We start from the raw sequence: 27,706 nt of genomic DNA on the forward strand, positions 1-27,706 counted from the left end.
ACTGTGACCAGTGGTGTTCCACAGGGATCCGTGCTGGGACCACTGTTTTTTGTGATATACATAAATGATCTGGAGGAAGGTATAGGTGGTCTGATTAACACGTTTGCAGATGACACTAAGATTGGTGGAGTAGCAGATAGTGGGGACTGTCAGAGAATACAGCAGTATATAGATAGATTGGAGAGTTGGGCGGAGAAATGCCAGATGGAGTTCAATCTGGGCAAATGCGAGGTGATGCATTTTGGAAGATCCAATTCAAGAGCGAACTATACGATAAATTAAAAAGCCCTGGGGAAAATTGATGCTCAGAGAGATCTGGGTGTTCAGGACCATTGTACCCTGAAGGTGGCTGCGCAGTTCGATAGAGTGGTCAAAAAGGCATACAGCATGTTTTCCTTCATCGGATGGGGTGTTGAGTACAAGAGTTGGCAGGTCATGTAACAGTTGTATAAGACTTTGGTTCGGCCACATTTGGAATACTGGATACAGTTCTGGTCGCCACATTACCTAAAGGATGTGGATGCTTTGGAGAAGGTGCAGAGGAGGTTCACCAGGATGTTGCCTGGTATGGAGGGCGCTAGGGATGAAGAGAGGTTGAGTAGATTAGGATTATTTTCATTAGAAAGGCGGAGGTTGAGGGGGGACCTCATTGAGGTCTACAAAATCATGAGAGGTATAGACAGGGTGGATAGCAAGAAGCTTTTTCCCAGAGTGGGGGATTCAATTACTAGGGGTCACGAGTTCAAGGTGAGAGGGGAAAAATTTAAGGGAGATATGTGTGGAAAGTTCTTTACGCAGAGGGTGGTGGGTGCCTGAGACACATTGCCGGCGGAGGTGGGAGAGGCGGGTACAATAGCGTCATTTAAGATGTATCTAGACAGATACATGAATGGGCAGGGAGCAGAGGGATACAGATCCTTAGAAAATAGATGACAGTTTTAGATAGAGGATCTGGATCGGCGCAGGCTTGGATGGCCGAAGGGCCTGTTCCTGTGCTGTAATTTTTCTTTGTTCTCTTTCTTTGATCTTTGAGGGTGTTGTACCTAAATGCGTGCAATATACGGAACAAGGTAAATGAGCTTGTTGTGCATACTGAAATTGGCCGGTACGATGTTGTGAGCATCACAGAGACGTGGCTACAAAGGGATCAGGGCTGGGAACTAAATGTCCAAGGATATGTATCCTATTGAAAGGACAGGCAGATGGGCAAAGGGGGCGGGATTGTATTGTTAGTAAGGAATGAAATTAAATCGATAGCAAGGAGCGATATAGGTTCAGAAGGCATAGAATCTCTGTGGGTAGAGTTGACGAATCGCAAAGGTAAAAAGACCCTGATGGGAGTTATGTACAGGCCCCCTAGCAGTAGCCAGGATGTGGAAAATAAATCAGGAAATAGAAAAGGCATGTGAAAAAGGCAATATTACAATAATCATGGGGGACTTCAATATGGAAATGGACTGGGAAAATCAGGTTGGTAGTGGATCCCAAGAAATGGAATTTGTGGAATGTCTAAGAGGTTCTTTTTTTGGAGCAGCTTGTGTCAGAGCCAACTAGGGAACAGGCAATTCTGGATTTGATGATGTGTAATGAGGCAGACCTGATTAGAGAACTTAAGGTGAGGGAACCCTTAGGGAGCAGTGACCACAATAGGATAGAATTTACTGAGCAGTTTGAGAGGGAGAAGCTGCAATCAGATGTAATAGTATTACAATTAAATAAGGGTAACTACAAAGACATGAAGGAGGAGCTGGCCAGAGTTGATTGGAAAAGGAGCCGAACAGGGAAGACAGTGGAACAGCAATGGCAGGAGTTTTGGGGGATTATTCGGGCTGCACAACAGAAATTCATCCCAAGGAGGAGGAAACATGCAAAAGGGAGGACAAGGCATCCATGGCAGACAAGGAAAGTCAAGGGTAGCATCAAAGCTAAAGAAAAATCATAAGTGGCGAGGATTAGTGGGAAGCCAGAGGATTAGGAAGCCTTTAAAAGTGAGCAGAGGACAACTAAAAAAGCAATAAGGGGGGAGAGGATGAAGTATGAGTGCAAGCTAGCTAGTAATATAAAAGAAGATAGGAAGAGTTTTTTTCAATATATAAAAGGTAAGAGGGAGGCAAAAATAGACACTGGACCACTGGAAAATGTGGCTGGAGAAGTAATAATAGGAAACAAAGAAAGGCAGAGGAACGGAATGGTTACTTTATATCAGTCTTCACGGTGAAAGACACCAGTGGGATGCCAGAGCTCCAGGGGGCAGAGGCGAGTGCAGTGACCATTACTAAGGAGAAGGATGTAGGGGAACTGAAAGGTCTGAAGGTGGATAAGTCACCTGGACCAGATGGACTACACCCCAGGGTTCTAAAAGAGACAGCTGAGGAGATTGTGACGGCATTGGTGGTGATCTTTCAGCAATCGCTGGAGGCAGGAAGGGTCCCAGAGGACTGGAAAGTGGCTAATGTAACACTGCTGTTTAAGAAGGGAGGGAGGCAAAAGATGGGAAATTATAGGCCGGTTAGCCTGACTTTGGTTATTGACATGACAATGAAAATCGCTTATTGTCACAAGTAGGCTTCAAATTAAGTTACTGTGAAAAGTATCTAGTCGCCACATTCTGGCGCCTGTTCGGGGAGGCTGGTATGGGAATTGAACCGTGCTGCTGGCTTGCCTTGGTCTGCTTTTAAAGCCAGCGATTTAGCCCTGTGCTAAAAGCCAGCCCCTATTGGCAAGATTTTAAGAGTCCATTATTAAAGATGAGATCGCGGAGTACTTGGAAGTGCATGACAAAATAGGAATGAGACAGCACAGTTTCATCAAAGAGAGGTCATGTCTGACAAATCTGTTACAGTTCTTTGAGGAAGTAGCAAGGAAGTTAGACAAAGGAGAACCAGTGGACGTGATTTATTTAGACTTCCAGAAGGCCTTTGAAGTTGCCGCATAGGAGATTGTTAAATAAGTTAAGAGCCCATGGTGTTAAGGGTAAGATCCTGGCATGGATAGAGGATGACTGACTGGCAGTAGGCAGAGGGTGGGGATAAAGGGGTCTTTTTCAGGATGGCAGCCGGTGACTAGTGGTGTACCTCAGTGTTCTGTGCTGGGACCACAACTTTTCACAATTCACATCAATGATCTGGAAGAAGGAACTGGGGGCACTGTTGTTAAGTTTGCAGATGATACAAAGATCTGTAGAGGCACAGGCAGTATTGAGGAAGCAGGCGGGCTGCAGAAGGACTTGGACAGGTTAGGATAGTGGGCATAGAAGTGGCAGATGGAATACAATGTGGAAAAGTGTGAGGTTCTGCACTTTGGAAGGAGAAATGGAGGCATAGACTATTTTCCAAATGGGAGATGCTTAGGAAATCAGAAGCACAAAGGGACTTGGGAGACCTTGTTCACGATCCTCTTAAGATTAACGTGCAGGTTCAGTAGGTAGTTAGGAAGGTAAATGCAATGTCAGCATTCATGTCGAGAGGGCTGGAATGCAAGACCAGGGATGTACTTCTGAGGCTGTATAAGGCTCTGGTCAGACCCCATTTGGAGTATTGTGAGCAGTTTTGGGCCCCGTATCTAAGGAAGGATGTGCTGGCCTTGGAAAGGGTCCAGAGGAGGTTCACAAGAATGATCTCTGGAATGAAGAGCTTGTCATATGAGGAACAGTTGAGGACTCTGGGTCTGGACTCGGAGTTTAGAAGGATGAGGGGGGAATCTTATTGAAATTTACAGGATACTGCGAGGCCTGGATAGAGTGGACGTGGAGAGAATGTTTCCACTTGTAGGAAAAACTAGCAGAGGACACCATCTCAGACTAAAGGGACGATCCTTTGATGAGGAGGAATTTCTTCAGCCAGAGGATGGTGAATCTGTGGAACTCGTTGCCGCAGAAGGCTGTGGAGGCAAAATCACTGAGTGTCTTTAAAACCGAGATAGAGAGGTTTTTGATCAGTAAGGGGATCAGTGGTTCTGGGGAGAAGGCAGGAGAATGGGGATGAGAAAAATATAAGCCATGGTTGAATGGCGGAGCAGACCCGATGGGCCGAGTGGCATAATTCTGCTCCAGTGTCTTATGGTCTGAAAAACACCCCCTTTCAGTCACTGAAACTTCATTAATCCTTTAACACACAATACAATTTAAAGGTCTAATAGGGTAATTAATGTTTTCACTGCAGTGAACTCTATGATTCTTTGTTTGCTCAGATGTTGATGAATGTCAGAGTGGAGTGCATCGATGTGGCGAAGGACAAGTCTGTCAGAACATTCCCGGAAACTATCGTTGCGATTGCCAGAGTGGCTATCAAATCAACTCGCTCAGCAGAACATGCATTGGTGTGTAAAACGTTTATATGAATATTCCAGATTATTCTGAAAAATGCACGATTCATGAGAACCTACAACAATAACCCCATTTCTGCTAACACACCTCATGCATCTGACGGTTTCAAGCCGACATGTATAGCTGCAATTTTGAATGCTAATCAACATTGTCCTATTAGAGTGGGAACCTCTGCAGGTCTTTGGTCTGAGGCCTATGTTTTGGAGTCAGAATTTTCAGTAAATATTTCTTAGGGGAAAAAAAACTGCAGATCTCGGGATTCTTCAGGTAGCCTCGTTGGCTGAGTCCCAATATTGCAGTGTTAAAAGGCAGGGTGAGCTCTTTAAAAACAGCAGGCCCGAACAGTGTGACCAACTTGGGTCCTGGACCGCTTTGCACACAAACAATCCTTTCACCAGGTCGTCTAAGGTCTATTCATAATAGTACGCAGAAAATAATTATTGGCAGCATTCGGATGCATCATATTAGTACTCAATACTGTCCTGGGACATGGAAGAATGACTTTTGGATCAGTAATTGAGGTAACTTGTGGTGGTCAATTACCTACAGTTCTGTCATCATTTCTGACAGATGTACATGTGATTGAGGAGATAATGGCATTGTGACACAACGTGCCCTAGTTCTGTTATTTCCACTTCACTTATGCAGCGTGCTAATCATACTGGGGAATTATCCCTGATGTCCTGGCCAATATTTATTTCTCAATCAACACCACGAAAACAGATTATCTTATCATTAACACGTTGCGGTGTTTGGAGGTTTGCCAGCACAAATTGGCAGCCGTGTTTCCTACATTACAACTTTGGCTGCTCATGAAAATTATTTGGCTACACTTGAAAATTATTTGGCTACAAAGCATTTTGGGATGTCCTGTAATAGGGAAAGGTGCTATATAAATGCAGGGCTTTCTTTTCACTAGATTAGAGCTGCTACTTTCGATGGAAAAGTTACCCCACCACCCCAGAATTCCCCTGAAACTCATTTGTCAAGTGCTAAACCTGCCATGAACCAGTGCATGTGGACTTTACAATGATTCAAATTGTAATTTTTTTTTAAAAAGTTGCTTTCAAAATATTCTTAATTAATACAGCTGAAAAAATGTTTAGCACTGAAAATCAGCATTTTATTTAGCCCATCAATTTGGATTTGTTTTATTGTAACGTGTACCAAGGTACAGTGAAAAGTGTTGTTCTGTGTACAGTTCAAGCAGATCCTTCCATACATGAAAAAAACATAGGACATACATAAATACACAATGTAAATACATAGATATCGGGTGAAGCATTACAGGAGTGTAGAGAAGATGTGTGAAGAGCAGATGTGTGAAGAGATCAAATCAGTTCATAAGAGGGTCGTTCAGGAGTCCAGTAACGGCGGGAAGAAGTTGTTTTTGAATCTGTTAGTGTGCGTTCTCAGACTTTTGTATCTCCTGCCCGATGGAAGAAGTTAGAAGAGTCAATAAGCCGGGTGGGAGGGGTCTTTGATTATGCCGCCCACTTTCCAAGGCAGCAGGAGGTGTAGAGAGAGTCAATGGTTGGGAGGTGGGTTCACGTGATGGACTGGGCTGTGTTCATGACTCTGAAGTTTCTTACAGTCTTGGGCCGACAGTTGCCAATCCAGGCTGTGATGCATCCAGTTAGAATGTTTTCTATGGTACATCTGTGAAAATTGGTAAGAGTTAATGTGGACATGCCGAATTCCCTTAGTTTCCTGATGATGTATAGGCGCTGTTGTGCTTTATTGGTCAGAGCGTTGACGTGGGTGGACCAGGTTCAGATTGTTGGTAATGTGCACACCTAGGAATTTGAAGCTGTCAACCATCTCCACCTCGGCACCATTGATGCAGACATGGGTGTGTACAATACGTTGCTTTCTGAAGTCAATGACCAACTCTTTAGTTTTGCTGAGATTGAGGGAGAGATTGTTGTTGTTACACCACTCCACTAGGTTCTCTATCTCCCTCCTGTACTCTGACTCATCGTCATTCAAGATACAACCCACCATGGTCGTGTCATCAGCAAACTTCTAGATGGAGTTGGAGTCAAACTTTGCCACATGGTCATGTGTGTATAGGGAATATAGTAGGGGGTTAAGTACGCAGCCTTGTGGGGCCCCGGTATTGAGGACTATCATGGAAGAGGTATTGTTGTTTATCCTTACTGATTTTGGTCTATGGGTCAGGAAGTTGAGGATCCAGTTGCAGAGGAAGGAGCCAAGTCCTAGGTTTGGAGCTTTGATATGAGCTTGGTTGGGATTATGGTGTTGAAGGCGGAGCTGTGTCAAAGAATAGGAGTCTAATGTTGGAATCCTTGTTGACGAGATGCTCCAGGAATAGTGTAGGGCCAGTGCAATGGCATCTGCTGTGGACCAGTTTTGGCAGTGTGCGAATTGCAGTGGATCATGGCATTCTGGGAGTATGGAATTGATGTGCCTCATGACCAACCTATCTCGAAGCACTTCATAATGATAGATATCAAGGCCACCATATGGTAGTCATTGAGGCATGTTGCCTGGTTCTTCTTTGGCACCGGTATGATGGTGGCCTTCTTGAAGCAGGTGGGAACCTCCAAATGGAATAGGGAGAGGTTGAAGATGTCCGCGAACACATCTGCCAGTTGGTCCGCACAGGATCTGAGTGCACAACCAGGGACCCCGTCAGGACCTGTCCCTCTCCGAGGGTTTGTTTCAAGAAGGCCGATCTGACTTCGGATATGGGTATGTCCAGGGCTGTTGGGGCAGTTGACAACGGTTTGATGGTTTCCTGGTTGAACCGAGCATAGAATGCATTGTGTTCATTGGGGAGGGATGCATTGCTGCTGGAGTTTCTACTTGGCTTTGCTTTGTAGCTAATTGTATTGTTTTAGCCTTGCCACAACCGACGAGAGTCCGTGACTTTAGTCTGTGACTCTAGCTTCGTCTGGTATTGTCTCTTGGCATCCCTGATGACTTTGCGAGGTCGTACCTGGATTTCTTGCATAGGTCCCGGGCGCCTGTCTTGAACGCCTCAGACTTGGCCATCAGTAGGGAGTGAATCTCACGATTTAACCATGGTTTCCAGTTGGGGAACCCATATACTGCTTTCTTGTGCGCGAACTCGTCCACACATTTGCTGCTGATGAAATAGGCGCCCTTGATGTTTGGGTAGCAGTGGTCAAGAATGTTGGCATCAGGAAGATGTGTTGATGAAGTTTTGACAGTACACTCTTGAAGTTGGCCAGGCTGAAGTCCCTGGCCACGATGAACAATGCCTCCAGGTATTCTGTTTCATTGTTCTTTATAGCGGTATACAATTCATCAAGTGCCTTCTTCACTTCCACCTGGGGTGCGATGTAGACCGCCATGATGATGGCAGAAGTGAACTCCAGTGGAAGGTAAAATAGGCGGCACTTCACAGTCAAGTATTCCAGGTCCGGGGAACAGTAGGTCGCCAGGGTTGCTGCGTCCGAGCAACAACAGGAGGAGTTGATGAGGAGGCAAAACTCTCCACCCTTCGTTTTGCCTGATGACACCGTGCGGCCCATCTTGTGTATTTAGAAGCCATCAGATTGTATGTCACAGTCTGGTGATGTGGAGATGCCGGCGTTGGACTGAGCACAGTAAGAAGGTTTATAACATCAGGTTAAAGTCCAACAGGTTTGTTTCAAACACAAGCTTTCGGAGCACTGCTCCATCCTCAGGAGTCCGGTGAGGCAATTGTAAGCCACCTGACTTTAAATTCCTGAAAATGGCTTTTAAAAATTTACAAACAACTTTATAATTTAATTGAAGTACAATCATCAGGTCTTAGTAAATTAGAAAAAGTTCATTTTCTCTAAAAATAGAGAATGCTGGAAAAGATCTGGAAGAGAGAAAAAAAGAGTTATCATTTTGAGTCCGTATGATTCTTCTTCAGAGCACTTTCTGCTCAGTCACTCTCCATGTCTCACCCAATGCACTGTCTTCTTCCTCATTGTATAACTCCACTTGGAAGGACATCTCTGGCCATTAGTTCGGGAGCATGCTGTTAATTGGTGGCATTTCTAGATGTTGAAAACTTGTGCCTCGGTCCCATGAGATATCAAGAGGAGAAAGAGAAGTTTAAATGTTTCTTGAGCATCGGTATTCCCACAGCACTTTCAATCAAAGAAGTGGCATGAACTCCTCAAGGTGTGGGACCCTGCCAATTAATGAAAGGTAGAACAAGAGAAATAGAATTTACTAATCTTCAGTTGGCACCCAGGCCCCTTACTTTTGCATCTCCAATATATTTTCATTCTTCTCAATTTCTGTCCACTAACTTTAATAGATGAAAAGTCTTGAGTTTGGAGTGCCAAATTTGACAGAACTCTGGTTTGATCAGAATTTCTAGCCTCATGTCCTGTAGTGGGAACTTGGTGGAATCCTCAAAGAAATAGTGCAAACAGAGCACTTTGAGGGGTTTGGAGAGCCCAGTGGGAATTCAGGACGCTTGTTTGCAAGTAAAGCTTTTCCCAAGATGATTGGAAGAAAGATTGTGCTTGAAAGAACACATCCAATGAACAATAGGATTATAGGGGTCGTTGCTAATAAGTAACTCAAGAACTTTAATTAAGTGTGAAAGGAATTCCGTTTAAGGTACAGGAATGATGAAGTGATTGTCAGAAGGCAGGGCTGACTCCTCTTATCTTGTCTGATTTGGTAAGGTTTTCAGACATGTTCTTGTGGTGAGGAGCAACATAGGGAGTGATGCATTTGGCATTCCTGGCTAGTTCCCTCTTTGGAGGTCTTCATCTCTTCATTCCAAAGAGGGTCCCCTTTCAGTCCACTAGGTTTCTTCGAAGCACTTCCATAACTGTATTGTTAAATCTGGGGGCTTTGTACCTGCAGCGATCCATTAAGACCCTTACGCAACTAATCTTGGTGGCCAGTATGAAAAACTGTTTTAAGGATGTTTGTCTATTTTAAGGACTACAGTGTTTTAAACCCGAGGAAGTTTTCTCCTCACTGCTATGTTCATCATCACCCACCCCACCCCATCCTGCCTCATGAAAATGGCCTCAGGATGGGATGGAGCTGGGGACCTGTCATGCAAGCCAGTGGCATTACCTTTAGCAACCACTCAGCTCCATCCTGGCCATCGTGCGTGCCGCAAAAATCAGGTCCCGTGTATCTCAAGAGCCATTTTTTCAACAGCTCTCAGCACTGCAGAAAGGAGAGAAACTCTTGCCTTTATGGCGAAGGGATAGTTGTCATTTTCCAGCAATGTGAAAAATAGTCTAGAATCCTGCTCTGTCAACTGCAGCTTTTCATGATCGAACAGCATTTGGTTGCATTCAGCCCCAGTGTTATCCATGTGAAAATTAGGGTAAATGGCCAGCAGGCTAGTTTGCCCCTATCCAGTTATTATCATCCACGGTGATCGCTACTTTTTCATTGTACAAAAGGAAATACCAAAAAGCTGGCACCAGCTGTTAACAGCTGGCTAAGCAGGTCTGAAAGCAACACTGCCTTGGCTCATTATTGTGAGAATGCATTCAATGAATGGAACTTTGTATTATTTATTTCAAAGATTATTGTACAAATATTCACGTCCAATTAGTGCAGACCTGCATCCAACAATGCCAACAATTCCTATGACATTGTAATGACGCTTTGCCTGGCACCAGTCTGTCATGCAGGCTATTGTGTTTAATGGAAACTATTCAACAGTATGCTGAACCATAATTAGACAACAAGAAGTTTGCTAAAATGGTCTGGCTCCATTACCTGCTTAGATGACAGCAGGCGGATCAAGTTCTGGAAGGTTCTCTTTACTTTCATCATGAAACCACTTGAAAAAGAAGCCAGTTGTCGGGATGTGAAAAATCTTGTCAAAGCACTTCCACAGTGACTCAGTGTTAGTGTGCTGCAGATGTGCGTTGTTCAATCATTGCCCATCTTCCAATGGTATCAGTTGAAATAAGTCAATAACAAGGGCTTGTTTCCATGGCTATCTTTGGAACAGATAACAGATGTACAGCGAGCACTTGCACAGGCACGATGGACCAAGTGGCCGTTTCCCAGTGTTTCCTGAATTTGTGTGAATGGATGCTGATGATGCCCATCACACCTAACTTGGGAAATGATCAGCTTCAGAACACCTGAAAATCTTCAATTATTAATTGTAATAATAAATTTGCAAGTATAATAAGAAAGCACTCACATTTGATTGGGTGTGGTTCACCTAATGCACTGATTCTGTGTCATTTAGTCAGGATAGTTCGGATTAATATTCACCCATACTTATCATTCAACTGTATAATTCTTTCTCACTTACTCTCCATCCCAGTTACATGACATGGCAGTTATGATAAATGAAATAATTCTTCTGAGATGTTAAGTAATTTCTTCTTTTATTGAAGTGCAAAATTACTTACCCATCTATGAAAAGTCATTTGTATGTAAAATACGTTTTGAACATCGCTGTTGTGATGATTGTGGACCGACAGTGGACAGTATAAAAGAGATGATTAATACCCCATCGAGGTTAACAATCAGATTCTTCTTATTTTTGGTTGTACATGAACTGCTCCACACATTCTTATTTGATATTTAAAAATAAATGACTTCTATTTAAAATTACTCTTATAGATGAAACCAATAGCACACATAGTGTTTGGTGTGATAGGAAAATAAGTTTATGCTTCGCATAATGGCGGAGAAATTATACATTATTGATAGCACATTCTTACCCAATGAAAGTCTGTTCTTCCAGCCTCTTGATTGTTTTTTTTATGACTATCTGTGTAACAACTAAAATGCATAATGTACCTTGAAGGGCACAAACATTTAAATCTTTACATCACCAACTTCACTGAAACCAGACAGATTCGGATTTCCTAGAGAATTGGATGCTGGAGCCAGGAATGATTAATGAAAGGCGCTTTTATTGAATGGGAACGGTTAATTCCTGCTTTTGCACTATCTCATTTTTACCTTGTCATTGAATCTTGCTTGCTTCTGGCAGATGTTAATGAATGTTGGCGCTATCCAGGACGACTGTGTGCACATACATGTGAGAATACCCCTGGGTCCTATTACTGCACCTGCAGCACTGGATTCAAACTAACTCCTGATGGCAAGAATTGTGAAGGTATTTTAATCAGGTTATTGGCCAATGGTAAAAGCAATAGAAGTGAAAACATCAGCCAACATGCACGTCATAAACATGTTGAGTAACTGCATTGTATAATAGTTTGTTAAAAAATGTATAGGTACGAAAAATGCAATACCTAAGTTGCCTCTGATCAGGTCACGTCTTATGAAAAATACTTTTTTTATAACTCACTGTCCCATTTTGTTGTACAATCTTCAATGAACACTTTAATTCCCTGGGGGTTCTATCTATTCCTGGTCTAAGTTTAGAAAATTCTTAAGGATCGCTCTGATTATTAGATAGTCAGGGGCTTGAGGAAGATGTAGGACATTTCTGCTCCACTGGCCAGGGAGCTTGCAGAAGGACTGAGCGCAGTGCCCATTCCCATCTCCTGCTTCATTATCTTCAGAGGTTTGGGAGGGGTCCACCTCTGCAATCCTGCCAATCTTCCACATCAACATGCCATGGCCACTCTATCTTGTCATCACAGATCTTCTTGCTCACCGTCATTGACAAGGTGGTCTTCAAAAGCTACCTATTTCCCATTTTCCTATATTCTCCCTGCACGTACAGTCCAGGATCTTGTGCCTTTCATATACAGAGGTGTCCCCCACCCTATAATTACTGCCATTCCTTCAGCCCCAAATCACAAAGGGATAATCTAGACCAAATGTAATGTTCATCTTGTCGCCTCCCCACTATCAGCTCTGGCTGCACCATCTTAAATCTTTGCCCTCGCTACTTCTCCCTTACCAAAATGACCTATTACTCCCCGGTTCATTTTGAAGAGCAGAAACACCTTGAAACTCACTTTCTTCATGACCCACTTGCGCATTTCCTCACCTTGCCCTCAAAACGCAAGCAGCTCAAGAACTCCTTTGTGTTCAAAACCAGTTCCATCTGTGTAGTGCCCTCTTGCTCCCCATTGCTTCACTGTTAGTATCCCCCATGTATTCCCAGCTCTACTTCACCATCTTCTTTATTGTTGCTAAGTTACTGACTGCTTCTCACACATCCAGTACTGGATGGGCAGATCTTTCCTCCCATTAAATATTAGAAAGAATGAAGCCATTGTTTTCAGTCCCACTTCCAAACTTTGTTCCCCAATTACCAAATGCATCCCTCTTTCTAGCAGCAGTTTGAGATCAAGCTGGTCTCTTTGCAACCTTGGTGCCACAACTGTTGCTGAGGGGAGCTTCCGACCTCATACTTGTGCTATCTGTAAGGCTGTTTATGTTCATGCTATTGCTCAACTTTGCCCCTGTCTCGGCTCACCTGCTGCTGAAACTCTCCTCCATGTCTTACTTACCTCAAGACTTGACAATTCCAACGCACTCCTGGCTTGTCTCGCAATTCTACCTCCATAAACTTGAGGACCCCCAAAACTCGCAGCAATTGCGTTCTCCTGTCACTCCCGTGCTCTCTGATGTACAGTGGTTCCTGGTCAAACAATATTTTGATTTAAAAATTCTCATCCTTGTTTTCAAATCTCTCCATGGCCTTGCCCCCTCCCTATTTCTGTAATCTCCTCCAGTGCCACAACCCTCTGAGATATCTGTGCTCCTCTAATTCTGAGCTCCTGTGCATTAGCAATTATAATTGCTATACCATTGATGGCACTTCCTTTGGTTGCTGAGGCACCAAGCTCTGATCTCCCTCCCTACGCCTCTCCACCTCTCCGCCACGCTTTCCTCCTTTAAATCTCTTCTTAAAATGGCGACCAAGGGCAGGATTCTCTGGCCACCCAGCCACGTGTTTCTCGGCAGCGGGAGGCTCTGTTCGCTGGCCGTGGAATTCTCTGCTCCCACCGCTGTCAATGTGAATTCCCATTGAAGCCGCCCCATATCGCTAGGAAACCTGTGGGCGGGGGTGTGCTGCCAGCAGAACTAGAGAATCCCACCGTCAGCGAACAGCCGGAGAATTTTGGCCCAAGCTTTTGGTCATCTTACCTAATATCGCCTTGTGTGTCTCACTTTCATATTTTGTTTTGTCATGGTCCTCTGAAGCTCCCTGGGTGGTTTCATTACATTAAAGGCCCTAAAGAAATATAAGCCTGTTGTACATCTCTCTCTGAAGATCCTTGTCAGGCCCTCCCATTTCCTCAACCTATCAATTCCATCATTTCTCTTTCAATTACCTCTTTCTTCCTGTTTTCTGCCTATTTCCACTATCCTCAATTCAACACTTAAGTCACACATCTCACTCGCAAAGTTTACCGCCTGCTCTCCCAATCTTATTCTGTCCTTGTCCCTTCCATTCACCCTTCCACCTCACGGCCGGGTATTATCAACATTTCCCTCTGATTTGACACAGTCCTTACCTCAGTCACAATGACCACCATCACCCCACTCCTCAGGAAACCCATGTCAAGCCTATGCTTTCTTCAAATGTCATCTTTGGGTTGATTTGAAATTGGGATGAGAATAGGGCGTGGGGGATGATGCAGAAGGGTGTCTGGCTGCACTCTACCCCTGAAGCACAAGAGGTTTTTACCCCTGGGCCTTGTTTACAAAGCCTTCCCCCCACCAACTGCAGGGAACTCACAGATGGCCCATGGCAAGGTAGGTATGGATTTTGAGGAGGCAGGATGGCAAGGTCATGGTCAGGTGAACAGGCAAACTAAAATATCCTTATGTGGTCAAAAGGAACACAAGGAGCCTTTAAGTAAATAATGCTATATGTAGGAACTGTCTCTGTGTCAGAGGGTCTACATAAAGGTAAATCACTGTTGGTGTTGGTTATCTTAGTAACTTTTTTATTTCAAATGTATTGAATTTGTTTCCGTGTTATTTTCCAAAATTCTGCCCTTCTTTCCTCACATGGAAACTCATGAGGCAGCTCATTGGGGTAGAACTCCGTACATGCCAGGTATTCCGGCAACCTACCATTCGTGAGTCTCGACAATTATTGTCAGTAGGCGAGTTGACCGAACAAAGCTGAACCAAAGCCTGTCCTGGGTTAAAGTTCATGCATGTACAATTTCTGCAAGTGTCCTCAGATAGTGATCAGGAGCAGGGACGTTCTTCTTCCCAATGTGGGTGAATTGATGCCAGTTATCGTGCCCATGCTGCCACCATGGCATATTTGTTTGCAACAACAAAATTTAAATGTTTGAGTTCATTTCATTAGTCTATAAAATCCTCAATAGCAATCTATTGTCTGGAAGTTGTAAGGTGATTTTCATTTCATAGGCAGAACCTAAGAAGCCATAGAATTTACACTGCCGAAGGAGGCCATTCAGCCCATCGAGTGTGCACCGACCCTTAGAAAGAGCACCCTACTTAGGCCCATGCCTCCACCCCATCCCCGTGACCCAGTAACCCCGCCTAAACGTTTGGCCACTAAGGGGCAATTTAGCATGGCCAATCCACCTAACCCGCACATCTTTGGAGAGCAGGAGAAAACCAGAGCAATCAAAGGAAACCCATGCAGACAAGTACCAATATCACATAGACAGTCACCCGAGGCCAGAATTGAATCTGGGACCCTAGAGCTGTGAGGCAGCAGTGCTAACCACTGTGCCACCATGCCAGGAATCTTCATATATTATTGCTGAGCTAGATTGTTTTTGCAAAAGAAGATATATCACACTGATCCCAATATGGAATGGTATTTAAACAAAAAAAAGTAAGCATCATTGAGCAATTTTATCTCACTGCATATTTCTTTGTAGATATAAATGAATGTGAGAACAATCTATGTGGACAGGAATGTGCCAATATTTATGGATCCTACCAGTGTTACTGCAGACAAGGCTACCACCTCACTGAACTAGATGGACATTCCTGTGAGGGTAAGAAGAGTCAGAGCAAAAAAATAAAGCATTAGTCAATAATATTTTCATGTATTGATGCTCTAATTAAGGCTATAAAGTGACTATAACATTTTAATCCTAATGCTCAAAACGCAATGTCGTAAAGTGTAGCTGCAATTTTCGAACAAGCAAAACAGCTGGATGATAATATTAATTGACATTTGAGCTTCTCCTCCAGAGTAATATATGAGTATTGGTTTATCTCAAGTAATATGTGAAAGAGGCTATTGGCTGAGAGGGAATTCTTTGCTGCATTGCTCATGAGAACAGTGTGAAGGCATTTAATTAATATGGATGATGGGAAGGGAATTATGTTTTTGACACAAGCTGTTGGAATTCAGTCCTTTCATCTCTCTTTATAGGGGCCAATCTAGGTTAAATTAACAGGTTGATGTATCGGAATCGTCTTCATATTGTCAGAGTGCCTGGATACTCCATATTAAACAATTAATTTGCAGCTTCAAAGTGCACATTGCCGCCACATAACACAAACAAAAAACAAAAAAGCCCCTTTGATCATTTTGCCATCACTTGCTTTCATAAAATTTCCCAAATGTTTAATATTCCACATGCCTCCCTTCTTTTTGCTTCACTCCATCAGGAAGCAACAAGGGGACTTTCATGACTGCAATGGCAGGGCAGCACGGTAGCGCAGTGGGTTAGCCCTGCTCCCTCACAGCGCCGAGGTCCCAGGTTCAATCCCAGCTCTGGGTCACTCTCTGGGTGGAGTTTGCACATTCTCCCTGTGTCTGTGTGGGTTTCGTCCCCACAACCTAAAGATGTGCAGGGTAGGTGGATTGAACACGTTAAATTGCCCCTTAATTGGAAAAAATTAAGTGGGTGCACTCAATTTGTGAAAAAATGACTGCGATGGTTTTCCCTCCACGTGAGACCCTCCCTGGCAACTCGTCTGTGATTTTCATCTGGTTGCTGCTCTTCCTCCTCCATTCAGCACATTTCTTTTTCCTGCTTGGATTCCCTACCGGATTATCCGCCTATCCCACCAGCTACTTCACACATAAACTCCACCCTGGTTGGTGACTGTGGAGTCGGCCCATCATCACAATGTGTGCGGTTTCGGTTTGAAATTCACTTTCTTCTTTTAGCACCTTCACTTAATTGTGAACCTTAACCTCGCTCAGGGTTGTATGATGGCTCAGAGAGGTGACATTGCTGCATAGATTTGGCAACTTCATATATCCAACCACCAACCGAGTTGGAGCCACGCCCATTGTTACTTGTGCCGTGCTCCTTTTCCTGCATCTAGTTATCTGCATCTGAAACATGTAAGACATTCCATTTGGTCTTGTTCAGCTTTTTCACTTTACTATTGGTCTGTGGCTGGTAGAGACTTATAGCTCAATGTTCCACATTATTTTTATCAATTTTTTTTAACCCCTTCAGCCACAATTTGTAGCTTGGCAGCAAAGAGGGTGCTCTGTGCATTGCAAAGATCCCCTTCATTGACTTCACAACATTTGCCATTGTAATTTAATTCCAAAGTTTGACTTGAAAAGCTGACTTTTCTTTAAAATTTTAAATATCTGATTCTTTCTTTTCCAATTAAGGGGCCAATCCACCTACCCTGCACATCTTTTTGGGTTGTGGGCTTGAGACCCACGCGGACACAGGGAGAATGTGCAAACTCCACACGGACAGTGACCTGGGGCCAGAATCGAACCCAGGTCCTCAGCGCCGTGAGGCAGCAGTGCTAATCACCGCGCCACCACGCTGCCCTCGAAAAGCTGACTTTAGTAGTCAATGGCTGACTGGAGCAAATATTTGTCACTTGATAAAGGTCCCATAAAATCTGCCGCTCCACCTTGCTCTGATCCCTGTCACCATGTCAGATTCAGGTTCAGAAAGCTAGCTGTCCTACCGTTTAGGAACCACGGCGATGCTTTCCCACTTGTTGAGCCTCAGTTGATTCTTCATTTCAAACCAGCTTCTGGTTACCGGTTGCACCAGCAGCAAAATTACCTCCCGCATTTCAAATTTCTTTCTCTCATGGCCAATTGGCCCAGAATACACAGTTCACCTTTCATAGGGAGATACTCTGGATAATGACATTTATTCTAATGTCCAGATTGTTATACTGCTGAATATATTTTGACTCCGCCTCCTTTGTATTGTCTGTGGAAACACACGCATGGAACTCTTCAAAATAGGTGGCATTCATTTTCCAAAAAGGCCATCTGGGTTCAACCTAAATTTGCCAGGCAAATCAAAATGCTGGCACAGTACAAGATTCTCTTCTCAGCAGGAATAGTACGTGTTTGGGCAGTGTAGGGTTTGCTTGATTTTGGTTCCAATCCCTATAGTACTTGACCTGGAAGTTTTTAATGTTGCCATTGATTATAAAAGGTGGAACAATATTCTAATACCCAAGTCCCTCATCCATTATCTTATAGGGCACAAAATCCAGTATTTTCCCGGTCAAAAAGAAATGGGGCGCAATTCTCTATTATCCAATCCAAAGTGGGAACTCCAAATTTGCGGCAGGCAGCGGTTTTATGCAATGATCCGCCCCCTCCAAATCGGCATCATTGAGGCACGCACCGCGCAGTCGCAACCCCATTTGAATATCATTATTGGGCCCACCCGGGATGCTCCTCCTCCGATGGGCCAAGTTCCTGACGGCGCGGGCCACATGTGGTCTCAGCGGCCCTGAGCCTGCCATGGCGACTACGGAGAGAGAGGGCGTGTGGACAGGATCTGGCACCACCATACTCCGCCAAGAGCCATGCCGCTGGCTGGGGGGGCTTCTGCCAGGGCTGGGGGGAGTAGTAGGGGGTGGCCAGGAGGTGGGCTGTGGGGTCGGCGTGGATGGATACGCGGTCCAGTGCAACCCATCTTCTCCTGCTCGATCGGTGCATGTGTGTGAAATGAAATGAAATGAAAATCGCTTATTGTCACGAGTAGGCTTCAAATGAAGTTACTGTGAAAAGCCCCTAGTCGCCACATTCCGGCGCCTGTTCGGGGAGGCTGTTACGGGAATCGAACCGTGCTGCTGGCTTGTCTTGGTCTGCTTTCAAAGCCAGCGATTAGCCCTGTGATCTAAACAGCCCCTGTGGAGTGTAGTGTGGAGTGTAGGCGTATGCGTAGCTGCAGCTTTTCAGCCCTGCGGCTGTCCAGCACGGACCCTGCGATTCTTCCACCATTTTTCGAGCATTTGCAGGTGTTTCACGCTGGCCGGTGCTGGCCCCTCACCAGTAGTGGAGTTGGTGCGGGTGTGGTGCCGATTTATCCGTCGTGAAAAACCACGGATTCTCTGTTGGCGTCAGCACTTAGACGCAAGAACGGAAAATTCTTTCAAAAAATATTTAGAGTACCCAATTCATTTTTTCAGATTAATGGTCAATTTAGCGTGGCCAATCCACCTACCCTACACATCTTTGGGTTGTGGGGGAGAATGTGCAAACTCCACACGGACAGTGACCCAGAGCCGGGATTGAACCTGGGACCTCGGCGCCGTGAGACTGCAGTGCTACCACTGCGTCACCGTGCCTGCCCAAGAACGGAAGTCCGGCCCATGATTTTTTCCCTTTGTTTTTTTTAAAATTAAGGTTGCACAAGAGCATCTGACTCCTGTCCTTCTTGGAGAATTAAACACAACTGGCCTTAGATCGGGATTCTGTCACAAACTAAATTTATGGCAGGGACAAGATAGCTTTTCTATGACTGTGATGTCTATTGTTATCCATTGACAATATGTTGCTGTAGTTGCCTAATTCTCTTGATAAATTGGTTTTCTAATATTAATACTGGTATATAAATGGACTCCTTTTACATTGTAATACAATACTGAAGTGTTTATCTGATTTCCAATGATGCAAAATGGATACACTATGTTGTAATCATTATTTGTAAAGTGTATTTTCATTAAATGAAAGTCATAAGCCAACAGAAAATTAAATCAGTAAGTATTGATTTTCTGTTTTGCTGTAGATATTAACAATACATTAAACTTGATGGTTCTGATCTGTTTGTTCTGGATCTATTCCGCTGAAGATGACTAATATTCTTCTGTTTACCAACAAACATTGAATATATTTCAAGTCTTCAGTGGACAAGAATTAGACACTGACTAAAATTGCAAACTAAACAGCCTAGAGTTTCTGATTAACTGTGGGATTAATATCTCAAGACAAAAGAAAATGATCTTTAAATGCTCAACTAACCATTTCAATGAAAGATAGTGGCGGGATTCACCGTTTCAGAGACTAAGCGCTGATACCGGAACTGAATCGTGGGTGTTCTCCGGTCACCAGGGGCGCTGTTGCTGGAGAAATTCAAGACATGCTAATGGGCCAGCACTGGCGCCACGTGGAACTAGTGTGATCCCACCACACGCCGGCGTGTGATGCGCCAGGGTCGGGATTGGCACTCGAGAGCCTGACAAGCTGCAGCCGCATATCAGCACTCCATTGCCCACACACTCTGATTTCAGCCAAGAAGATGCCACCCCGAAGAGCGACACCGAGGTTCGCCAATGCAGAGCTGGAGACACTGCTGGATGCTGTGGAAGAGAGGCGGGACTCCCAGTTCCCCATAGTGGGAAGGAAGCTGTCACCCGCAGCAGTGCAGAACCGGCCAGCATTGCAGGAAGAAGTTGCATGACCTTCTCAGGGTGGCCAGGATGAGTCACCAGCTCCATGCCCCTGGCACCACCCTATACCGCACTCATCACCCACACCGCTCCATGTGGCCCCCACCAGTTAGACACCCTCCACAGGGCTGGTTTAGCTCAGTGGGCTTGATAGCTGGTTTGTGATGCAGAACAAGGCCAGAAGCACGGGTTAAATTCCCGTACCAGCTTACCCGAACTGGCGTCGGAATATGACGACTAGGGGCTTTTCACAGTAATTTCATACGTGTGACAATAAATGATTATATCGGAGACACTCACCTCGGTTGGGCATGTCAGTGAAGAGACTCCTGGTCACTATCTGATACGTACCGCACACATGCAGTGGTACATCAGTTGGAGGTAGGAACCCCCAAGGGGGCGCATGGTCGGAGGGAAGCCAACCCCAGGGATTAGCTGCCGTCCAGACAGGTCACTGGTTTCTGGAAAGAATGGCCCCATCAATATTGGAGACGCAGGTACAGAGCCGGGGAATAATTGAGGGGTTGTCAGAAACCATCCAGTAGCTACAGGTGCAGTTGGAGGAGTTCAACATCCTGCAGGAGCAGGAGGCAGTGCCGATCATGCATTCCATCCAGGCCAACACTGCTCAGGTGGTGTCCATGGTGGGACGGACGTTTGGCTTTCCGGTGGCCAGGCTGTCTAGTCGGTGAACCTGGAGGCAATTAGATTGTCCCATGTGTGGTGGCCTGGCCCCATGTCCTGCCCATCATGGCCCTCCACTGCACCCTCCTCATTGGACGAGACCTGCTGTTCATTCTTGTCCAACATGTTGCGCAATGACTGGGCTACCCATGACAGCGATATGCTCTGCGGCGCCTGTGTTGCGCCCTCCTATGAGGTCTATTGTAGGGTCCTCCTTGGATGAGCCATTTGATTCCCTGCCAGCAGGGTGGCACCAGATTGTGGTGGGTTGGCGCAGTGTACCACTGACGGGCGCCATGATTGGTGACATGTGTGTGGGCAGGGCCCATGAGTGGGGCCCGGCGAGGGGCTTGGGCACCTGTTGGGACTGTAGCTGCCCTGTGCTGTGGGTCTTTTGTGCGATGCACTGGTTGTTCCTACCTGTCTGGGGATAGGATGGATGGGAGCATGGGCACAGTGGGCAGGCAGGGCTTGGTGACAGCGGTGGTCCTGCAGGGTAGACTAGCTGATGGTGTCAGTGGCGGGGCGTCTGCCCTGCGAGGGGCAGTGTGCCAGGGAGGGTGCCGATGCCCACGGTGCATGTGTCCATTGCGCTGAACCATGACCATCCCATGGATAGGTTGGCTTGAGTCTATGGACTCCTGGTGGGGTTGGCCTGGTTGGGGGTCACCCATATGGCCGGTGATGCTCTGAGCATCTGCAGACCATTGTGGGCAGTCAGTGGGATGCACTGCCAGATGGCTGCCTTGCTGGCTAGGGCACTGGCGGTCCGTGCCTGGACACCCCGGTTCCGGGGGGACACCGTGACCCCACGGCCCATCTCCTGGTCACCCCCACTACTCCCCACCAGCCCTGCCAGATGCCCCCCCCTAGCCATGGCACAACTGTCGACCGACCAGTGTGCTTTTGGGGACATTACCTAGATCCTCTCTCTCCCTCTGTTTCCCGATTTTAAATACCACAACTGAACTGCGCCATCATCACTTCCACCTTACGGAGACGGAGCATCGCAGGAGGCCGGAGACTACCGGGTCGGGCCTGTTAATGAGATGTTAAAGCATGCTGCTGTACATTTTGCATCCCCATGCCAGCGTGCTGTGTGGCCTGCATTCACGGCGCTATCGAGGTGCTGGAGCATGGTGTTCCATTGGACGCCCGGTGCCGGCCTGGATTTTCTGCTGACGACGTATTCTCTGCCCAATCGTGAATTGCGATTCTGACGTCGACCGATGGAGAATCCCACCCAATGGGTAGAATCCAAGAATCTACAGTGCAGAAGGAGGTCATTCAGCCCATCGAGTCTGCACCAGCCCTTGGAAATAACACCCTACTTAAGCCCACACCCGTAACCCTGTCACCCAACCTAACCTTTTTGGACACTCGGGGCAATTTATCACGGCCAATCCACCTAACCTGCACATCTTTGTACTGTGGGAGGAAACAGGAGCACCCGGAGGAAACCCACGCAGACACGGGAGAACGTGCAGACTCCACACAGACAGTGATCCAAGCCGGAATCCAACCCTGGGATCCTGAAGCTGTGAAGCAACAGTACTAACCACAGTGTTACCGTGCTACCCCCAATCTTGTGGAGGCAACGGGAGTCTTAGCTGGCGATTGGAGAGCTGGTGCGACCACCTCTTTTTGGGAGGATCCACCACATCTTGTGCCATTCGGGCACTTGACAAGCCAGGAGCAGGCCTCCCCTCGGGATTAAGGACCCTACAGCTGGTATTCAAGCCCACCACGAGTTGCAATTCAATAAGAAGCCTGCTTTACACAGCAGCACGACCAGGGAAGTTCCGGTACGACACCCACCTTGTATCGAGGAGGGATTCAGGCATAGGTGAGTGATGGCAGGAAGGGGTCACAGCAAGAGAGTTGAAAACAGCAGCAAAGGCTTTCAGACGTGCCCCCACATCTTCCAATGCCATGTGTCTCTAGCAGACACTGAGTGGCTTTGTATGAGGGCCCTCCCTGTGAGTCAGCAAGCAAACGTGCTGCAGTTTGCTTTTTGTGCTCCCCACAAGGTGAGACACCCTTAAATGGGCATTAATTGTACACATAAGGGCCTCAATTCAAAATGGGGCAGGCAGGCCATCCATGAGCCTTCCTGCCACAGACTTAATCAAGGTGGCGGCAGGGTCTCCACCCTCACATCAAATGCTCTCTCCCTGCCAACGGCAGAAGATTCTATCCAGTGGGCGTGATTCTCCGCTCCCCATGCCGGGTGGGAGAATCGCGGGAGACCAGGCGAATCACGACACGCCGCCCTGGCATCTCTTGGGATTCTCCCACCCTCCCCCCCCCCCAAAATGGCGTGTCGCGGAATCGCCGCTCGCCGTTTTTCACGGTGACCGGCAATTCTCCGGACCGGATGGGCCGAGCGGCCTGACATTCCAGACCTGTTCACGCCAGCGGCAACCACACTTGGTTGCTGCCGGCGTGAACATAACGCGAAAGGTAAGTTTGGGGCCTGTGGGGGGCGGAGAGGGGATCGAGCACCACGGCCGTGCTCGGGAGGGGACTGCCCTGCGATCGGTGCCCACCGATTGTCGGGCCGGCGTCTCCAAGAGACGCATTCTTTCCCCTCCGCCACCCCGCAAGATCAAGCCGCCACGTCTTGCGGGGCAGGGGAGGGGAAGACGGCAACCGCGCATGCGTGGGTTGGAGCCGGCCAACCTGCGCATGCGCGGCTGACGTCACTTAGGCGCCGCCGTCGCGTCATTCTCGGCGCGCCACTTTGACGCAAGCGTCAAGGTCCGGCAGCCGAGTTTCTCACAACGCCGCTCCTAGTCCCCTGGGGGGGTGGGGGGTGGGGGGTGAATAGGGTGCGAGGAGTGGCCTCCGACGCTGTCGTGAAACTCGGCCGAGTTCACGACGGCCTTTCCGATGCCGCGCGGGAGCGGAGAATGGCGCCCAATATGTCCAATGCAGTATTCTATTTTCATTTGAGAAAAGGAAGTACAAAATAAACTGGAGCAACTTTCTTTTTGTGTCTCAAGATCAAGACAAATTGATTGAACCAATACAACCTTTATAAAAATTGCACTGTGTGACAATGCCGTGTGTATATTTGATTTAAATACGCAATAAAGATTTTAGATACTGTTGCCACCTAGTGGTAGAATGTCTCCGCATCCTTTCATGTATTTGCTAAAGCAGTCCTTTTTTTTCAGACATTGATGAATGTGCACAAAGTGGAGGTACACTCTGTACATTCCGCTGTGTGAATGTCCCCGGCAGTTATAATTGTGCCTGTCCTGAGGTTGGTTATACGATGTCACCAAATGGAAGAACATGCAGAGGTAGGATTCACCCTCATTTATTTCTAAGTTCTCAGACATACTCCTTTAGTGGTCTACATTTTGGAACATTAATTACATTATACACTTTATATAATAATAATAAACATTTTTATAAATGGGATTTCTGGACTTAAATATCTACTTGCTGTGTTCTTTTTTTTTACAAAAATTACTACGATGTTTTTAGGATGAACCTAGCAATGAAAGAACTAGGAGCAGGAGTAGACAACTCGGCCCACCGAGCCTGCTCCTCCATATCCGTTAATTACCTGAGGGCCAAAAATCTGTCTAGGCCAGCCTTAAACATATTCAAAAATGGAGCAGTCACAACTCTCTGGGGTGGGGAATTCCAAAGATTCACAATCCTTTGAGTGAACCAACTTCTCCTCATCTCTGTCCTATGTTATTGGTCCATTCTCCCAAGTCTGTGTCTCCATGTTGTCGGTTTCCTGACCGATGGAAATAATCCCTCAGCGTCCACCATATCCCAACCCTCCAGAATTTTGAAGGTTTCAATAAGATTGCCTCTCATTTTTCTAAGCTCCAGACACCATAGGTGGGATTCTCCGACACCCCCGGCAGGTTGGAGAATCGCCGGGGGGTGGGCGTAAATCCCGCCCCCGCCAGCCGCCGAATTCTCTGGCACCGGAGATTCGGTGGGGGCGGGAATCGCGCCGCGCCGGTCGGCAGCCGCACGCAGCGGCCCCCCGGTGATTCTCCGGCCCGCGATGGGCCAAAGTCCCACTGGTTCTTTGCCAGTCCCGCCTGCGTAAATTGGACTAGGTCCCTTACCTGCGGGACTTGATGGCGTTGGCAGGCTCCGGGGTCCTCGGGGGGGAGGGGGGGGGGGGGGGCGGGGCGATCTGGCCCCGGGGGGTGCACCCATGGTGACCTGGCCCGCAATCGGGGCCCACAGATCCGTGGGTGGGCCTGTGCCGTGAGGGCACTCTTTCCTACGCGTCGGCTGTGTCAGCCTCCGCGTTGGCTGACGGATAGGTGAACCCCCCCCGCGCATGAGCGGGATGACGTTAGCAGCCGCTGTGCTCCCGCGCATGCGCGGACTTGCGCCGGCCGGCGGAGTCCCTTCGGCCCCGGCTGCCGTGGTGCCAAAGGCCTTCCACTCCGGCCGGTGGGGCGCAAACCACTCCGTCGCCGGCCTAGCCCCTGAAGGTGCGGAGGATTCCGCACCTTTGGGACGGGCCGACGCCAGAGTGGTTCACACCACTCTATCCCGTAGGGACCCCGCGCCCCACCGGTACGGGAGATTCCCGCCCCATAAGACCAATTACTCAGCCTCTCACCTTGGACAACCTTGGACAATCCCGTGGACCAACTGATGAACCGTTGATGTACCACTGCCAATGCAAGTATATCCTTTCATAAATGTGCAGACCAAAACTGCTCACCCCCGCCCCCCCCATCCTAGATGTTTCCAAATCAAAATTGCCCCCAGGAAAATGATTTATCATATCAGAGCTTATTTTTCTTTAGAGCAGAGATGGCTGACGGGGAACCTGATTCCATAGACTCCCTACAGTGCAGAAGGAGGCCATTTGGCCCATTGAGTCTGCACCGACCCTCCAAAAGTACACCCTACCTAGGCCCACTCCCCCACCCCATCCCCGTAACCCCACCTAACCTGCACATCTTTGGACACTGAGGGACAATTTGGTATGGCCAATCCATTTAACCTGCACATCTTTGGACTGGAGGAGGAAACCGGAGCACCCGGAGGAAACCCACGCAGACACGGGGAGAACGTGCAGACTCTGCACGGACAGTGACCTAAACCAGGAATCAAACCTGGGACCCTGGCGCTGTGAAGCAGCAGTGCTAACCACTGTGTCACCGTGCTGCACTGGGCTTTATTTTAAGCTTGTTCTTAAAGTATAAAAATTGGCAGGTTCTGGTGCATCATCCCCTGGAGGGGCTTCAAGTGTCAGTCATTTAATTGGTTGTCCTAATTTTAAAAAAATCTTTAATGGGATGTGGGTGTTTGGCGGGGCCAGTATTTATTGCCCTTCCTTAATTACCCTTGAACTGAGTGGCTTGCCATTTCAGAGGGCATTTTAAGAGTCAACCACATTGCTGTGGATCTGGAGCCACATGGAGGTCAGATTGGGAAAGGGCAGCAAATTTTCTTCCCTAAAGGACATCAATGAACTGGATGGGTTTTTATGACAATCAACAATGGTTTTGTGGTCATCATTAGACTTTTAATTCCATATTTTTATTGAATTCAAATTTCATCATCTACCATGGTGGGACTGGGACCATAAGACATAAGAGCAGAATTAGGGCACGTGGCTCATCGAGACCGCTCTGCCATTCAATCATGGCTGATACATTTCTGATCCCAATTTATTGCCTTCTCCCCATAACCCCTGATCCTCTTATTAATCGAGAACTATCTATCTATCTCTGTCTTAAAGGCACTTAGTGGCTTGCCTCCACAACCTTCTGCAGCAATGAGTTCCACAGATTCACCATCCTCTGGCTGACAGAATTCTTCTTCATCCCAGTTTTAAAGGATCATCCCTTCAGTCTGAGGCTGTGCCCTCTGGTTCTCAGCTTCCTGCTAACATCTTCTCCATATCCACTCTATCTCGGCCTGTCAATTCTGTAAGTTTCAATGATATCCCCCCTCATCCTTCTAAACTCCATTAGGTACAGATCCAGAGTCCTCAACCACTCCTCAGATGACAAGCCCTTCATTCCCAGGATCATTCTGAACACTCTCCAAGGCCAGCACATCCTTCCTTAGATACGTGGCCCAAAACTTCGCAATATATTCCAAATGGTGTCTGACCAGAGCCTTATACAACCTCAACAGCACACCCTTGCTCTTGTATTCTAGGCCTCTCGACATGAATGCTAACATTGCATTTGCTTTACAAACTGTCAACTGGACCTGCATATTAACCTTAAGAGAATCCTGAACTAGGACTCCCAAGTCCCTTTGTTCTTCAGATTTCCAAAGCCTTTTCCCATTTAGAAAATAGTCTATGCCTCTATTCTTCCTACCAAAGTGCGTAACCTCACACTTTTCCACCTTGTAACCCATCTGCCACTTCTTTGCCCACTCTCCTGGCCTGTTCAATCCTTCTGCAGCCTCCTCACTTCCTCAACACTACCTGTCCCTCTACAGATCTTTGTATCATCTACAAGCTTAGCAACAATGCCCTCAGTTTCTTCTTCCAGATCGTTAATGTATATCGTGAATAGTTGTGGTCCCAACACTGACCCCTAAAGAACACCACTAATCACTGGCTGCTATCCTGAAAAGGCCACCTTTATCTCCACTCTTACCAGTCAGCCAATCCTCTATCCATGCCAATACTTTGCCCCTATACCATGGGCTCTTATTCTATTTAGCAGCCTCCTGTATGCCAACTTGTCAAAGGCACTCTGGATATCTAAATAGATCATGTCCGCTGGCTCTCCTTTGTCTAACTTCCTCATTACCTCCTCAAAGAATTCTCACAGATTTGTCAGGCATGACCTCCTCTTGCGAAGCTGTCCTGACTCAGTCCTATTTTGTCATGCACTTCCTATCGTATCTGCTAACAACTTAATTTTCCCTAAAGAAGTCAATAAACGGCTGCCATCTCCGGGCGAACCTTAACATCGATCCTACCAGGGTGAGCTTGATCTTCTCGAGCCTGAGAAATACGGCCATGTCACTAACCCATACCTCTGATTTCAGGGGCTCCGAGTCCCTCCACTCTAGTAAGATACGTCTCCGGGCTACTACAGGGGCAAAGGCCAAAACGTCAGCCTGTCTCACCCCCTGGACTCCCCGGTCTTCCAACACACCAAACATTGCCACCTCTGGACTCGGAGCCACCCATATCTTCAATACCGTGGACATGGC

General features: G+C 46.9%; 1 protein-coding gene across 5 annotated transcripts in view; it reads left to right on the plus strand.

Annotated features, from left to right (window-relative positions):
* fbln2 (fibulin 2) overlaps positions 1-27,706 on the plus strand; it is a 248,158-nt gene that overhangs the window by 198,149 nt on the left and 22,303 nt on the right. For all 5 annotated transcript variants that reach the window (XM_038812722.1, XM_038812724.1, XM_038812721.1 and 2 more), the window contains 4 exons: positions 4,189-4,317; positions 11,289-11,414; positions 15,091-15,210; positions 23,704-23,832. In XM_038812722.1, coding sequence (XP_038668650.1) covers positions 4,189-4,317; positions 11,289-11,414; positions 15,091-15,210; positions 23,704-23,832 — 504 coding nt within the window. The remainder of the gene's footprint in view (positions 1-4,188; positions 4,318-11,288; positions 11,415-15,090; positions 15,211-23,703; positions 23,833-27,706) is intronic.

Source organism: Scyliorhinus canicula, chromosome 11 (genome assembly GCF_902713615.1).
Source record: "Scyliorhinus canicula chromosome 11, sScyCan1.1, whole genome shotgun sequence".
NCBI classification, from domain to species: domain Eukaryota; kingdom Metazoa; phylum Chordata; class Chondrichthyes; order Carcharhiniformes; family Scyliorhinidae; genus Scyliorhinus; species Scyliorhinus canicula.